Raw genomic sequence first — 17,802 nt, forward strand, 5'->3', positions numbered from 1 at the left:
CTAGGGACACAAAGCGCTGGGTTTCTTCGGAGGCCCACCTTTAACATCGAGGACCAGCTGATCACTGAGATAGGAGCTGATGGTTCCGTTTCTGTTCAGCCTCCACTTCTGCTGGAACTGTCCGTGTTCCGTCCACAGAGCCACTTTGGCTCCCGGGGTGTCCCGGCCACCAATCACGTCCAGGCAAGTGTCACTGGCCTAAAGGTCAGGAAGCAAATTGGCAGTTCTGTGTCAGCTGCACTCAAGGGAATGGAGGCCCTCTTCTTAACATGATTCTGGTCTAGGAAAGGAAGACTACACAGCACGCCTGTCACTTCAGCTGTTTAAGTTGTCTTTATGGCTGAGGGGAGGAGATGGCCAGACACAGACCTACCCAAGGAGAGGCACGTCTGTTAAAAGGACACCTGCATCTGACCACAGAAGGTCAATGGAAGGTTTGCTGAGTTACAGCTGAATGTTAAGTCTCCGTTAGCATAAATGTATCAGATGGGGCTTGGTTTTCTTTGTTTTCAAGTAGGCTCCACACCCAAGGGGGCTTGAACTTACCATCCTGAGATCAAGACCGGAGCTGAAATCAGGAGTCAGACACTTAACCAATTGAACACCCAGGTGCCCCGAAAGTGAAAGTTTCAAGATGTTTAGAATCAGACACAGCTGATTGCACCTGGGCCACAGGGTAAGGAATGTGTCACAACAGCATGATGTCTAATTGGATCCAGGGAGTGGTCTCTGGTCTTATTACTTTTTTTATTTTTATTTTTTTTTGGTCTCTGGTCTTAGAACTTTGGATGTCCATGAGCTCAGTGTTTACTTCCAAACAGAAAACTGAACTTTCTACATGATAAAATCCTGAGTCCATTTCAGTTAAAAGCTTTAGTAATATGCATGGCAGTATTTATATAATCATGCAACATACTGTTTTTAGGGTGTTGCATTATTTTCTGGTGCCATTTGATCTGGCAAGATTCTGGTTTCCAAAAGAAGAAAAAAAGTCCAAAAGGTGGGGCACAGTGTCAGTGGGGCGCTTACCTTGGATTTAAAGAGTCCCCGACAGTAGTGCCAGATCTGAGTAGTCTTCCCGCTGTAGGGAGAAATGCACACCGATGTGGCTCGTGTGTCAGCAACATTGCCAGTGACCGTCAGATACTCGTCCTGGGCCCGGTTCTTGATTCTGATGTACACTGCGGGCTGGGACAGCCGAGAAACAGCCATTTAGGAAAAGGGACTTATGCATCTGGAAATTAAGCTTTCCAAAGGAAATTGAGCTTTCCAAAGAGGCAGGCTCGGAGGCAAAGGGGACGGGACGTAGCTTATGCAGGCACCTTCGCTTTCCTCCCTTTAGCCAGAATGTGTGAATTACTATTTTTCTACAGACAGACCTGAGATCACCAAACACAAACGTTACATTGTACAATAATCTCTGTTGTGCTTTTCTGAAAAACGCCCTTTTGTGAGGGTGAACGGTAACTTTCCTCCACAGGAATGCCACGTGGCATGGGGCAGTTGAAGCATTCCTGACTTGCTGAGTTTTTGTTCAGGAACCACGTGTCCTCGCTGTGCTGGGGGAAGACGGGGAAGAGCAGGAGGGCAGGACGCTGCTGATCCACAGACGCTCACAACTCAGCAAACTGCAGAAACCAGACACGCTGAGCTATGGTTACGTGGCCAGTGCCCACGATGGGAGGTCTCGGAGGACCCAGGTAAGCTGAGCGCCTGCGCAGCTGTGGTAGCGTCTGTTTACATTCAACCCCGTGGATCTTTACACTTCTTCCAGGGAAGAGGCCATGTATGTCTAATCACTGCATAGGCATTCCAAAATTGGGTAACAAAGAACTTTATCCCCTGGCCCTGGAATACATACATGAAGTTTTCAAATAAAATATTAAATCTAGGACTTGCCTCTAAGGGGAACAGTATTTACTGAGAGCTCAGTGTCTGTCACAGGCCGTGTGCTCATGCTTGCTGGGTCACGGTGTTATCTGTCCAGGTTAATAACCGGAGGAGCCCTCTAAGAAGGTACAATGGTGACCTGAAGTTTACAAAGTTAACACAGATGTGGAGAAGCCAGGCTGGCCTGCACCAGAACTGTCCTTCTTAACCAGGATGCTCTAGGGTTTGCTGACATGTACCAGTCACCCTCGGACACAGGGAGTGAGAGCCCAACTGCAGCAGTGAAAGTGTGAAGTCAGCTGATGAAAGGACACCGTACATGATGGAAACTCCCCAGAAACCATTCTTTCAGCCGTAGGCCTCCAGTCTTCATGAAATAAAATACAGGACATCCAGCATCCCCACCTGGGGCCCTATGTTGGCACTGACCAAGCTATTTACTACGGAAGCCCTTGCACTCTGAGAAACCGAAGTGCCAGGTAAATGCAACAACGTATTTTGGTGCTGCCATGTGTGGCCTTTCTAAGGAAATAAACATTGTGAGAACTTAAATAAGCAAATAGGACACGTGCTTATCTGATAATTTAAAGCAGGTAAAAAAGACCTCTACTAGGCAAAATGTCTGAAAGGCTTCAAAGCGCTACTTCCACGTTCATAATGTCTGACTGACAATAAGTGTATGTAATTCTAGAAGTCTCCCGCTGCAAGTATTAATTTGAGGCTTCAGTACATCTTTATTAGTTTCCTTATCTTGTACGTAGAAGAAAACAGGCGTGACCTTCACAGAGGACAGAATTCCAATTATGTTATTAGGACCAAACATCACAGTTTTAATCAATTAACTCAAGTGAAGTACTAATTACCCTTATTACACACTTGTAGTCTGACTCTTCTGTAATTATACTTTAAAATACTGATATGCATTTATAAGTGCCTTGGTGACTCCCTAATTCCCAAACTCAAAGAGGATGGCATTTTAATTACTGCATTTCCAAGCAAGAACGTGAACTACAGCAGTACCAGCAGCCTTATTGAAAAGGAGAGGACCCATAGTACCGTTTGAGAAACCCAGAACCTTTCAAAAACTGAGGAAAATACTCCCAGCATCCAGCTTAGCTTCTGAAGTTCCTAATGACGAGGATTAAGCATTATTATATGATTGGTAAAAGCTACCTTGCTTTTCCCCATGGCTTTTCGGTGCAATTCCCCATCTTCCCACATGACGGGAGTGAGGCCTTGGCAAGAGGTGAAGGTCATGAAATCCTGCAGCACAAACTGCCAGGAAAGCCTGCTGAGGTTGAGTATCCCTCAGAAGAGCATCTCTGATCTCTAAAGGGACACTACGAATAATGAACTTTCAAAATAAACGTGTTACCACAGTAAGAGAAGCCAGATGTGCCAGACTCTATTTTCTTATTAAGTCCTTGGAGTAATAATACGGAGAGATAAGCAGTGTGATCACTGTCGCCCCCGGAGGTCAAGTGGCTCACCCCAAGTCACACTGCTTCCCAGAGGCAGAACTAGGATCTGAACCAACAGAACCAAAGAGAATGGGCGTGGTGTGCAAGTGTGTGGGAGAGGGAGTAGGAAAGCACTTTGCAGGCTGGGCTTTGCCACAGCCCCACTTGAGAGGGAGGGAGGGAGGGAGGGGCAGCAGGACCACGGAGGTTAATGCTTTATTGGCTACTGTTTGGCACTTCACATGTCCACTGTGGACATCAGAGCCTCAGCACCTGTATCCCCTGTGCTACCCTCAGCTCAGTGCCTGGTGCTCTGTACATGTTGATCTTATTTTGGAGGAAAGTAGGGTGTTATTTGCTCAACACAAATTTTAGAAAATAAATCTGGGTTCAAATCTTGGTTCTGACACTTGGATGGATGACTCTCGCCAATTGGCTTTACCTCTCAACCCTTGTTTTCCCGCCTGGAAAACGGAGTAACAACTCCTACCGTAGGGCTGTTGCTGAAATCAAGTGAGAAGTGTTTATTTCTGTGCACCACACAGCTCGACGTGGGGTTCTCACCTTCTGTGAGACGGTCTACCACTCAGTACGTGTCCATACTTCCTTCCTGCAAACCGGGAGTAGCCTGTGGCTTTTTGATGGTTATACACTGTTTTGCATTTTATGGTACTGTTTTGAGTCCAACGTATTTTACCCAACAAACATATAAGCTCTGATAAAGCAGAGATCAGGTCTATCCCTTAAATCTTCCACAATTCTTTTTTTTTTTTTTTAAAGATTTTATTTATTTATTTATTCATGAGAGAGACAGAGAGGCAGAGACAGAGACAGAGGGAGAAGCAGGCTCCCTGAAGGGAGCCCGATGTGGGACTTGATCCTAGGATCCCGGGATCACGGGCAGACGCTCAACCACTGAGCCACCCAGGGGCCCAAATCTTCCACAATTCTTAGCACAATGTCAAACATCTATTCATCCATTTACACATTCATTTCTCCACTAGATAAACAGTGTCTGAATTTTTACAGTGCGCCAGACGTTGTGCCTGGTGCGCTGTAGAGCAGGGGTAGAGCAAGAAGCAAAATTTGCACAGCCCCTGCCCTCTGCCCTCCACGACTGCACGGTTATAAACCGCATGCAGTGTCTTGTAGGAAAAGTTTTAATTTAGACTGGGAGAAAGGGTTAAAGAGGCATCATGGAAGACCGGACACTTAAATTTAGGGGGATGAGTGGAATTAGCCAGGCAAAGAATGAGGGAAGAAACTGCCAGAGTACAGTCTGTGTTAGGGGCTCAAGTAGGAAAGCACTTTGCACGCTGGGCTGTGCCACAGCCCCATTTGAGTGAGAAGGAGAACCGTGAGAGAAGAGGCTGCAGGCCTCCAGGGGCCCGCACGGGGGCCACATCACACAGGCACATCGATGAAACCAGAGCCTACTCCCAAGGATACAGGGAGCTTCTCAAGGAGACTGACAAGCAGGATGTGTGTCATGAATACCACAGTCTATCCTGAGTTTTATGTAAGTAGAAAAAAAAAAAATCCAAATACTTAGAAAGTACAACTAGGGCAGACTCAGAGTACATTGTTTTCTCTGCTTCCCACAGACCTTATGACACTCATTTTTCCATTAAAAGTCAGTAAGGGGGAACCCTGGGTGGCACAGTGGTTTAGCACCTGCCTTTGGCCCAGGGCGCGATCCTGGAGACCCAGGATCGAATCCCACGTCGGGCTCCCGGTGCATGGAGCCTGCTTCTCTCTCTGCCTGTGTCTCTGCCTCTCTCTCTCTCTCTCTGTGTGACTATCATAAATAAATAAAAAAATTAAAAAAAAAAAAAAAAAGTCAGTAAGGTCAAGAAGACCCCGGACTCCAAAGCTAAAATCCACACTGACCTTACATACAACTTAATGAGCTGATGAACATCTCTAAGATTCTTTGTCCTAATCTGATCCCCCTGTAATATGCACGTCAAACTAAATGGTCAGTGTTTCAGATGCTATGGTTCATGACATTTCTACTAGAAAATCAAGCTACTTTGGATCTTCTAGGTTTCCCCCCCACCCCCTGCCTCCTTACCTGCTTCATAGGACGGAGGGAACCAATTGTTTTCCAGCCACTGAATGCTGTCCAATTTGGGATCTCATTAGGCTCGAGTAAGATTTGTCTTCCTAAGAAATTGGATCCTTCATAAGCTATCCACCTATATAAGAACAGGAAAAAAGAGTACTTAAAAATAAGAAAACAGAATCTTATAAAAAAAATACCTTCTTTTATGCTAGGCTCGTTCCTTAAAACTTTTAGGCTTATAGATTCTTTTTAAGGAAAGAAAAGTATAATTTTATTTTTTAACAGAAAAGGCAGGAAAGACTAGGTGAAAGCCCATGGCACTGGGGCTTGGATTTGCAATCCAGTGAGGATTCTGGTTTCTAAGCTGGTAAAACAAGGTTCCTGCCAGATCTAAAATTCTGTGTTTCTTTGATAATATTGTCTTTTTCATAACAATTGAGCATATATAATGTCTCACTATTTCCAGTTACACAACACTAGTTTCCTCGCCCACTCCTAGGCTCATCCTCACATGCGCTTCAGAGCCTCTCTAGGGGGCTCCAGTGACCTCTCAGACACACCTCCTTCTAGAATTTCTCTAAGGCCACCAAGGACAGCTTCAAATTATCCTCAGAAATTCCCTGTCTTGCCTCAAGGCCCAACCTCTTTTGCAAATCCTTTCAATACCCTCTGGCCAAGGTAAAGCATGTGGAAGCCTGCAGGGCTTAGAGGGGAGTCCTAAGACCTCTGAGTGGCCCACAGTCACATCCATCCCTTCACTGACTGACACTAGCTGCTCTCACTCCAAATGGCATGGTGAAGAGTTGTGACAGTGATACGATGGCCAACAAACTGAAATTGCCATCTGGTCCTTCACAGAAAAAGTTTGCTGAGCCCTGCTTTAAGTGGTTATCATGCTGAATAGCGAAGGGGGACTAGGCTGGGATTGCCAAGACCATCTGAAATGATCAGGACTCCAGGTCACCACAAACAGTGCTTTCAGAAAGTTAGGTGGGGAAGACGACAAGGCGACAATGCCTGGGTCAGACAGGGCACCCTGCTCCTCACAATCAACATGATCAATGGCAGCAGAGATGATCTTCCCTCCAACCCCTCCTGCCTACACAAATCTAAGCCACCAGGTTGGTGCAGAGTCAGGACAGCATGACCATGGAGATGCTTCTCTACCGCTCAGTTGTGCTGACTTTTTAAATCAGCAGGGAAATAGCAGTATAAAATCTAGGCGAGACTTTAATACACCACACCTCTCTATATATTAATTTCAATGAATTCCACAGTTGAAAAGCCTTAAAGCTCAACCCTCATTAGAATCACAAATCAGAGATACCAGATAATACGGGGATTAAACAAAACAAAACTAGTCACTGAAGGGAGCTGCCTGTGCATGAAGGCATATTCTGAGCCATCTGAAGCCTAGGAATATCTTTAGACAGCCTTCCCTATTCCTTACTCTGTGTTCCAGTTCTCTTACAGAGAATCCAGAACAGGAAGAGAAGGTGGATTAAGGTCAAGAGAAGAAAGAATGTTAATGTAAAACAGTACCAGTTTCCTACAAAAGACTAAAATAAATCTGGTAAGAAATTTTAACAAAGCGAGTCAATAATTATCAGTTCCACAAAGAAATGTAAAGAAACTAGTAAAAAAAAAAAAAAAATGCCGTGAAGGTTCTGTATCACAGGGACACAGAATTCAATTCTAACAGACTTAGGTGGTACATAATACTGGTATATAGTATGGGGATTAGTATGCTTCGAGTAATTTATGTTTAAGAAGCACCAAAGTCAAATGTGTTGAAGAAAAAAAATTAAATTGCTATACATGTGAATAATTCAAAAGCCATGTATTATCATAGTTGACTTAATTTTCAAATCAATTTATATTCTTGGCTTTCTCTTATCTCCAGATATTTATACAAGCAGAGTTGATTATCACACGATTTAAAAGTCCTAAGAAATAAAAACAATCATATTTATGTGAATCATCGAGGGCTGTGCATGCTCTTTTAGTTGAGTTTTGGTACCAAAACAGCAACAGGCAGGAGAAGGGGCAGGCGTACGTGCCCGTGCTCCAGAAACGTCCTGCCAGGCAGATCTCCCAGGAAGTCTTCGCATCTTAACCTCAGGGCCCCTCCCGGGCAAGGCTTGGTACCATTTTTGTTCTAAATAAATATGCAAGTTCCTACCTAACTTGTGTATCCATAACTTCTCATATCGTAAAGTAGTCTCCCCAACTGTGTAACGCAGGCCCACGTACTGCGGACCCACTCTGCCAACCTCAGTGAACGGCAACAGTGGTGGGGGGCCAGGACAGCCCAGATGCCCGGCATGGAAAGTGCCCTGGAACAAGGAGCTCTACTGCCAAGAGGACATCAAATCTAAACAAAACACAGCACTATCCGTCTTACAGTCAGTTTTCTGCAGCTGGCCAGTGTCAACCACAGCGGCTGGTTTCATTAGACAGCTCCCGATCAGGAACTGGGCGCGCCTGGTTATGGCCACCTGGTCACCTCCTCAGGGACACGTGCTCTACATGCATGGCAGCCCTTTCCTCCCAACCCGCCGCACACGAGAATATACTGGCCTGGTCCAAGGTTCTGGTCTTAAACAGGAGCTACCATTATTACAGTGAGAGAGTAAAGGAGTAATAGTATCTCTGATCACACAACAGCAGCAGCAGTGGGGAAATAAAAACCAACCATGCAACTGTCTCCTACAGCAGCGACTGAAGCCGGCCAAGCCCCCAGCCCATACTTACAGTCCACTCTTCACCCACACGGACTGGGTGTAGAAGTGCAGGTCCTTGTTCAGAACGGAGTTCACGGCCTCCTCTAGGTGCAGCTCTCTGCCCTCACAGTGTTCCAGGGCAAAGAGGCTGATGGAGGGTTCTTCAAAAACCTAAGAGCATAGAAAAGCGAAAGCATCACCCTATGCAGTGACCATCCTTCAGTGACCTCCTGCTCAGAATGCCGGCTGCTCTGGACCCCCTGTATTCTTGAACGCACGGTGTTTACCACTCTACCCTCTAGCAACGGTATAATCAAAACCACCCCAGTGATGTTACATCCTATGCGTGACTTTTGTTCACTTTTTTTTTTTTTTGTAAATTAGAATCGAAGTTTCAGAATCGCAATCAATCTCATCATGGAAACGGACATTTGGTTCCAATCCAGGTCTGGTTGTGCTGTGATACGGACATGAGGGTCCTGCCAATGCTTTCGGCTGCTAACAATAAACGTGGGAGGGAATGGCTCCCTTACTTCCCCAGAAAGCCATAGGGGAAGTCACGGAGAACTTGACACTCGATGGCTCTAGGCTCTTAGAAACATTCCTAGGAGGAAGAAAACGGCCTTTTTAATTAAACAGCAACAAAAAGCCAGAATGCACAGGGACAGGAGTGGTGGTGATCTCTACATTAGAATTCTTCAACTCCTTGCATTAAGAGAAGAACAGAATCGATTTTGTCCTTTTTAATGCCTTGGTATACGCAAGACACCATGCTAGAAGACACTTCAGGGATGGGAAGACAAAGCAAGGTGCCAACCTGATGTTCACGGCATTAATAACTAAATTAGGAGAATTGCACAGATGCTGAAATACATTTCCGGGGGAGAAAAGGGTATGATAAGGCAAACAAATGGATTGACTATATACAGAAAAAGATGTGGCTGGGGGCATGGTGGTATAATTCATTATATATAAGGAAGCTTGAAGGCAAGATGTGCCCAGAAACTAAGAATTTCTATTTAGGAATGAACATTTTAATGCTGAGGTAGACACACAGGATAGTCCACCAAACATGGGACTGTGTGACCTGGGGCCCAGGGAACAAATCCAGAGTCAGCGGAGTAAGTGTGGGAACTCCCAGCATCTGCAACACGAGCCAGTCAAGGTGGGGAAATGGAGGACAGGTGTGCAGGGGCCAGAAGGCTACCAGGAGACGGGAGCCCAAGGGGAAAACACTACAGAAGGAAAAGGGAAAGGAAAGGATAAGAAAGAGTTGTCTGCAGTATCAAATACTGGCTCCATGCTAAGGAAGAGGGTGGCCGGGCCAAGGCTGCTGCCGTCTGGCCGCCAGGAGGCTGCTGGAAGCCTGGAAGAAAACTCTCTGGGTGGCAGGGAGGAGAAGAGGGTGTGAGGACTGAGGAATGAATGACGAAAAATTGTAGACTGGGTTCCTGGGCCATTTTCCAGAGAATTTTGGTGAAGAGAAGGAGGGTAATAGGCTAGCGGCCCGTGACAAAGTTCGCAGGCACGGTGGAAGGGGACAGTGGGGTGGGATAGAAGGAAGCTGACCCTGGCTGCAGGACGAGAGGGATGGCTCTAGGGATGAGGTGAGCAGTCCAACCCACTGTTTCCCAACAGGTTAGAACCTCTGACTGCAATTGGTCCACGAGGGAAAAGATCACTTCGAAAGGATGAAACACAAGGAAAGACAGACAAGGAACGCCAAAGAAATTTCCATCTCTGTACCCTTCTGCATGGTAGCTACCAGCCACGAGACCACTGATCATTTCAAACGTGGCTTGTGTGACAAAGGGACTGAATTTGTTTAAGTATTAACTATAGTATAAAATTAAATAACCACATGTGGCTCGTGCTATGGTAATGGCTGATACAGATTCAGGGATCCGAAGACACTCGAAAAGACTAACAAGCACTGTGTGCAGTGAGACCATAAGGTAAAGCATAAATGGGCTGCCCTGGAGCACTGATTTTCCTTCAGTAAATACCATAAACTGGGTCAGGAACAGAAATTCATCTCTAGACACTGAGTGACCACAGGCAAGAGGCGGCACCTCTTCTGTTATCTGCAAAATAAAAATTGGAAGCGTCCCAAGGAACGATGGAGGAAATGTCCTTATAGGAGAAGAGCAGAACCACAGGTCAGAGATGTAGCCAACGGCAGACTCTAAATTACCACCAGTGACTCAAGGCAGACCATCAAAATTCACAGATAAGCCCCTGACTTTATTGTTGGACTTTCTCCAACATCTTCACCCTTAAGCTTTAGATTAAGTTTCAGCTCACCGCTTTACACATCTTCTGGCTGAGTTACTAATTAGTAAAGACGGGCAGACAGGCAAGAAGGCCACACAGGGCTCACAATCAGCACGAGCCACGTTGTCTCCAGGAAAGAGTTTGCTGCGCTTAAGACTCACATGATGTAATTGTTTTAAACTCGAGAGGGAAAAAATTAAAAGCGTACTATGAGAATATAATTTGAATGCTAAACAATTATTCTGAGAAAAACAGAGCCTGTGTACATTTTTCTTCCTCCCCTTGTAACATGTCCACAAAGACATTGTTTTAAGATTGCTATTATCACTCAAACTGCATAAAATTCACTCCAGAATTTATTTTTTATTTTTAAAAAATATTTATTTATTAACAAGAGACACAGAGAGAGGGAGGCAGAGACATAGAGGGAGAAGCTGGATCAGTGCAGGAGGTATAACGTGGGACTCGATCCTGAGACTCCAGGATCACGCCCTGAGCCAAAGGCAGATGCTCAACCACTGAGCCACCCAGGCATCCCTCAACTCCAGAATTTAAAGACAATCTAGCAATTCTGTATCTAGAAATGTATCTTTAGGAAACAATGTAAAATTTGATGCCCAAGATCGCAGAAGACAGGTTTTAAAATGGTGAGGCAAGGAAACGGAGAATAAAATTACAGAAAATGACTGAGACAGCATTCTTTTATGAGTTTATATAAATCAGTCAAAATACCCCAGTGCTTCATTAACAACAGGATATCATCATGTGGTCCAATCTATCAGACTTTTCATCTGAGAACATCTATTACTTCCAAGCTTAAAGTCATCTACCCTCTAGAAGTTTGATATATGTATTTACTGGATCTTTCTCTATTTAAACTGTTTAAATTTAAATGGTTTTAATTTATAAACTTAAATGTATAAATGCACTTGATTTATAAATGTACTTAAAGGTTAGGAAGGTCAACATAAGTGCTAACGTGGACAGGATGGTGCAGGGTGGTGGACAGGTAATCAGTCAGAAAGAAAGAACACTGAAAAATTATTTTAAAATTATTTTTTCTGATATATTCTGCAGGCATGAAAGTAGGAATATAAACTATTAATAGTCTTCAAAACTGCACACAATAGAATAAGCTGAACTTTGCAAAGACAACAGAAAACACAAGAATTTAACTACAATTTGAACTCTACAAATGTCTTGGCCTCAGTCCATGTTAACTTAGGAGATGGCCAACCATGTGGGGCCAAAGGCTCTTCTTAGGTGTCAGCAGTAACAGGACATTCCTGCTGGGTCAAGTCTAAGCCAGGCAAAGATGAGACAGTTTCTAAAAGGAAGACATAGTTAAGAAAGAAAAGGAAAGCTTGAACAAATTGTATTAAAAGAACTTTTGATAAGAATAAAAACCCTCTGTCATTCCTCTTAATCTCATCAGCTAAAATACATTTTATTTATTCATTTTAAACAGTATTTTTAAAAATTTTTATTTATTCATGAGAGACACAAAGAGAGAAAGAGAGGCACAGAGACACAGGCAGAGGGAGAAGCAGGCTCCATGCAGGGAGCGGAGCCTGACAACATTTTAAATGACAATATTAGTAATAGCTAAGATGTATAGCACCTTCTTATGTGTCAGGCATTATAGATACATATATCCACCTACAACCCACTATCCATAGTTCTGAAATCCCAAAAGCTCTAAAACCCCCTTTCCCCCTAATTCAATTGGCAACAGAACCTGATCTAAGTGGAAGGTTACCTATATTTCTCCAATATGTGTAGATATAGATTTTGTACAGTAACGGGAATGTGTTTAACTATGAAGGTGCTACCTAGAAGCCTTTGGGAGTGTTTCCTTAAAGGCTATATGTAAAGCATACCACTGTTTAAAAGGGGAAAAACCCCAAATTCCAAGATACATTCAGATCAGGGGATTGTGAATTTATTCATTATTTAATCCATACAACTTCCCATTGAGGTGGGTGCTATTTTTATCTTCACTTTACAGATGAAGAATCAAGGCACAGGGGACAGTAAGTGGAAGAGCAGGCATTTGAATCGAGACCGTATGACCTCGGAGGCTGTATTCTTAACCCCTACACTGTGGCACTAACATATTCTAAAAAAACCAGTAATTTTAATGTAGAATATTTCTAATTGGCATATGTGATGCTGTCTGGAGCACTTGACTCCAACTTGCTCAACTGGGGAATATATATATGACCCTTATTACCTCCCCTTTTGGCTTAAACAGTGTGTCCGCCATCTGAGTTTAAAGTTCCGAGATCCTGGTGCGAGTACTCTGCTAGAAGGACCACATTTATGTCACCATCTTTTTAATATAATTGGATGATTTTTTAAATGTCACTGATTTTTTACTTAAAAAAAAAAAAAAAAAAAACTGTAGGGCAGCACTGGTGGCGCAGCAGTGTGGTGCAGCGGTTTAGCGCTGCCTGCAGCCCAGGGCGTGATCCTGGAGACCCAGGATCGAGTCCCACATCAGGCTCCCTGCATGGAGCCTGCTTCTCCCTCTGCCTGTGTCTCTGCCTCTCTCTCTCTCTCTCTCTCTCTCTGTCTCTATAAATAAAAAATAAATAAAATAAAATAAAAAATAATAAAATAAAATGAAATAAAAATTAAAAAATTAAAAAAAAACTGTAGACCTTTATTTTGGCAACTGTATAGTCCTTTGAGTTTCAAATCATCGTTTAAATGGGAAAGGTGTTGATAGTACCTCAGGATTACATTAATTGGTTAGATTCTAAATATAACATACACCTTTCAAAATATTCAGCAATCAGCCACTGAAAACAGCCATATCTGTACGGCCTGACAAGCACGCTTCATCTCAATCTTTGCTGAATGAACCGTGGCTAAAACACTAAGTACAACGGAAACAGATTTAAAAAAAAAAAAACCATAATGCATACCTCTAATTCCACTGCAGAGCATTACCAAACGATGTGCTGGCAAAAAAGTTATGTGAAATGAAACAAATTTAACAGAAGGCTCATTAACTTCTCATTAGACTCTAACCTAGAATCTTTTAAGTTCAACCTATTAAAAACAGAAACATAAAACTTCCTTCACCCTATCAGGTTCACAGGAGCCTTGATCTTGCAATAACAAGTACTATTGTCTGTAAGCTGCTCAATTACTCAGTGCTTATCATCAGCTCATGGTACACATGTATTGGCATGCTTAAACCTCACATTTTATTAGATGAGAAAGTTGAGGCTCCAGGTAATCAGAAATCAGAAAACCAGGGCCACTCAGCTAGTAAGTAAGGGTCTGTCAGGCTCCTGGACCAAATTCCTCACCAGTGAATTATAATTCTCCTCAGAGAACGGCTTTCATTTGGAAAATCAGTTCATTAGATTTAGAAAATCAGTTTCATTATAGATCCACCTTTATAATTCTTTTTCTCTTTAAAAAAATTTATGACATATTTTAGAAAGAATAATGTATAGATAACTATGTACCCAATACCCAAATGTAATATATTTTATTATATTTGCATTAAATTTATAAGTCCATAAAAGGTAACAGGTACAGCTGAATCTGAACCTCTCCTTCTCCATAAAGGTCACCACTGTGAAGATGTAAAATATGAAACTATGAACTGGAAGGCTTCACTAATGGTTATGCATCCTTTGTTTTTATTTTATTTTTTAAAGGTTTTATTTATTTGACATTGAGAGAGCACAAGCAGGAAGAGCAACAGGCAGAGGAGAGGGAGATGCAGACTCCCCACTGAGCAGAGAGCCCCATGCAGGGCTGGATCCCAGGACCCTGGAATCATGACCTGAGCCAAAGGCAGACGCTTAACTGACTGAGCCACCCAGATGCCCCGCTCCCCAACCTTTGTTTTTAAATATCATTGAAATGTATCTTGCAGTAACATCCTTTAGCAATACATGGATCTCCCTTTTTCATCCATCAATGCTGCAACGAACACTCTGACTCTACTACCCTGCCCCATGTAACTGACATTCCTTCCAAAAGCTGTGTAGGAATAATCCCATTTCTTTGCCACCCAATCAAACCTTAGTGATGTCAGACATTCAAATGTTTGTATCTAAAGTAAGGTATTGTTACCTAATTGTTGTTTTATTGTGCATTTACTTGATCACTAGTGAGGTTTAACACTTTTTGCGTATCCTTAGCCATTTTTCTCTCTTCTGTGAATTGCCTATTTGTGTCCTCTTGCTAAGTTCTGAAATAGGTTGTTCTCCTTTCTCAATTGATTTGAAAGAATTATTTTTTTGATTCTGTACACTAAATCTTCACAGGTTGTATAAGGGCTGCAAGATAATTAATATTCCCCAACCTCTATACCCGATTCCCCAAACATTCACATCCTAACCCCTGGAACCTGTAAACAAATTACCTGATGTGGTAAAAGGGACTTTGCAGATGTGATAAAGAATTAAGAATCTTGAGGTGGGGATATTAGGCTTGATTATCCAACGAGGTTTAATATAATCACAGGGGTCCTTATAAGTGGGAGGCAGGAGGGTCTGAGATAGAGGAGAGAACTGGGGGTGATACTCTTTGAGGACAGACAGTGGCCATGAGCCAAGGAATGCTGAAGCCCCTGGAGAAGCCGGAAAACGTAAGGAAACAGATTCTCCCCTTAGCACTTTCCAAAAGGGATGCAGCCCTGCCAGCCTCTTAATTTCACCACACTGAGAGCACGCAGACCTGACCTCTAGAAATGTAAGCCAGTTTGTTGTTTTAAGCCTCAAAGTTTGTGGTCATTTGTTAACAACAGCAACAGGAAATGAACGTCCTTGCCTTTTACGTTTCTCTTGCTGATGTGCACATCTGGTTTTAAATCCATCCTACTCCAGTATCATTAGGTGAGTTTCCATATTTTCTTCCGAGTTTGCTTTTCCCATTTAGGTCACCATGGTCCACCTGGGACTTATTTTTGTGTTTGGAGTAAAGCAAGATTCTAACTCTTGTCTTTTTCCACGTAAAGAGCCAACTGTCCCGACTAGTTCATAATTACAAGCTCATAATTATCCCAACTATCATGCTACTTAGGTCACCTTCCAATTCCATTCATTATTCACATACGTTAGTCTCCATACAATCCAGTTCCCCTGTTCCGTTGTCTCTCCTTGCACCAATACTCACAATCTTAATTATTTTTGCTGTCTAGTGCAATATCTACTTGGTAGGACAAGTGATCCTGCCTGTTGTTCTTAAAAATTATCTTGGCTAACTTTCGATCCCTGTCTTTTCCAAATCTAGAATACGCTTGTCATGTTTTACCATCCCACCCTAAAAAGACACTCTCCTAGAAAGACAAAAGATTCCATGAGCATTTTGCCTGAAATTGTATCAATTTGGAGAGCACCACAGCTTCACAATATTGAGTTCTCAACATATGAAAGGTTATTATATCTCTTCATCTTTTATGCCCTTCAAAAAAGTTTTTAAAATAATTTCCCCCATAAGGACTTACTTGCATTGTGTTAGATTCTTAAGTACCCTGCAGTTTAACTGGTATTTACCTTATATCCAGAAACTTTTTAAAACTTCGTATTAACTCTAACAATTTTCTGTACATACTTTGACAATTTTGTTCTTCCTTTACACATTATTTTTTTCCCCTTTGGTTTTAATCTTATTCAAGTGGCTAGGACTCCAGAATAATACTGAATAGAAATGGTGATAGTAGAGATCTTTGTCTTCTGCCTGAAGGGAAATGCTTCAAAGGTCTCACTAGGAAGTGTGTGATGTTTACTCTGCAGGGCTTTGCTGGCCTTTATTCTTAAAATTTACACAAGTGTTAATACTATTAACTAAATACAGATTCAGCTGGAAAGTTTAATAGTAACCAAACTCTTCTACACTTTATGAATTCATTACTTCCTTTCATTCTGCGGCTGGATTTACAGTCTTCTACTATTTATAGCTGTGTCCCTTATTCAGCACCCTTGCGCTGCCCTGCCAATTCTTACCCTACCTCGTCATATCATTTATGTCATCAAGGTTATAATTTCATTTGAAACTTTTCCTGCAGCCTCTTGTTACAATGTTTCTTTTGCTTTGCCTGCTGATAGCTGCCAGGATTGGATTATTACTTCAAAGGAGGCGAACTTCCATGCCAGGCCACCATGGAGACACTAAAGAAGCAAGGAGCAGAATGCTGCTCCCATGGAAACACAATAAAAGCAGGTTACCCCACACACTACTGGGCCAATGCTTGCAGCATTTACGTGGGCTCCCCACTCACCTCCAGCTCCTAACCAACGCTTCTGGGGACTGGATAGACTTCCTGAGAGCTAATGTACTATGTTATTCCCTCAGATCATATGAGTCCTAATACTAGATATCCTGTTTTTCAGGTCCAATTAGAAATAGACCCAGGATGTTTATTTGTAACAGAACTAAAGGCTGTCAAAGATTTGAAAATACCTGTTCTAACAGTTTCTTTACAGATGAGTTAACTGAGGTACAAATAAATTAAGTGGTTTACCCAATGTCACATTAGTGGGAAGTAGATCTATAAACTATGCTCCCGAGGTCCTTGCGCTGCAATATGACTGCAATTATCCATGGACCTCTAGAATGTAACGTATGTCTAGACAAATAGAAATCAGCCTGAAGCAAGCTGTCATTTGCAAAACCTACTGATTTTGTATGAAAATGAAGTCTTTAAGACTCCTCAATATTATACCATTAAGACTAACAGTAAGTCACAGTATGTCTGGAAATGCCAACTACAGGCAACACCTTTAGAATTCTTCAGTTGTCACTAATTAAAGCAAAATCAAGGGGTTAGCTCCTATACATATGTAAAGTCAACCTGACAGAAACATTTCCCAGAACTAATCCAGAATCCCAATGGACCATGGCTTACACAGTAGTATTAACAAATCCAGAGAAAAAAGCCAGGGGAAAGGCGATTGAATCAGAGAAGCAGAATAGGTGGAGTGTGTCAAACATTTTCCAGGGAAAGATGACACAGAATTTGGAGAATGCGAGCAACTGTGACCCTCACAAGTCTCTTTTGTGGGGAATGTTAGCTGAGTAAAGTAATTTCAAGATACCTAACTTTATTTTACCTAAAGCTTACTTATGCTCAACAAATAACCTTCTGAAGACTAATTCAGTTTCCCCTGTTCTTCTAGAGAGAGGGAGAGAGGGAGAGAGAGAGAAATGCTCAGGACAGAATTCTCAAGCATTCCAGCCATGAGAATCCACCTGTTACAGATTATTGTATTGACCTAGTTCACATATCTATCTCCTAGGTCTGATCAACTCACCAAGAAAATGCTACCTGTTAAGGCCTCTTCATGGTCAATCTGGGTATCTCTGCTGGGATGCCCACCCTCACCACACATTTCCTCCATTTCAAACCCAAACCTACTGCCTA

At 42.7% G+C, this 17,802-nt stretch overlaps 1 protein-coding gene across 2 annotated transcripts in view; it reads right to left on the reverse strand.

Annotated features, from left to right (window-relative positions):
• Positions 1 to 17,802, reverse strand: part of CRYBG3 (crystallin beta-gamma domain containing 3) — a 102,098-nt gene that overhangs the window by 2,295 nt on the left and 82,001 nt on the right. For both annotated transcript variants that reach the window (XM_072812305.1, XM_072812306.1), the window contains exons 18-21: positions 8,170 to 8,309; positions 5,425 to 5,548; positions 1,030 to 1,188; positions 39 to 198 (exon numbers count right to left, since the gene is read on the reverse strand). In XM_072812305.1, coding sequence (XP_072668406.1) covers positions 39 to 198; positions 1,030 to 1,188; positions 5,425 to 5,548; positions 8,170 to 8,309 — 583 coding nt within the window. The remainder of the gene's footprint in view (positions 1 to 38; positions 199 to 1,029; positions 1,189 to 5,424; positions 5,549 to 8,169; positions 8,310 to 17,802) is intronic.

Source organism: Canis lupus, chromosome 35, assembly GCF_048164855.1.
Source record: "Canis lupus baileyi chromosome 35, mCanLup2.hap1, whole genome shotgun sequence".
Lineage (NCBI taxonomy): Eukaryota > Metazoa > Chordata > Mammalia > Carnivora > Canidae > Canis > Canis lupus.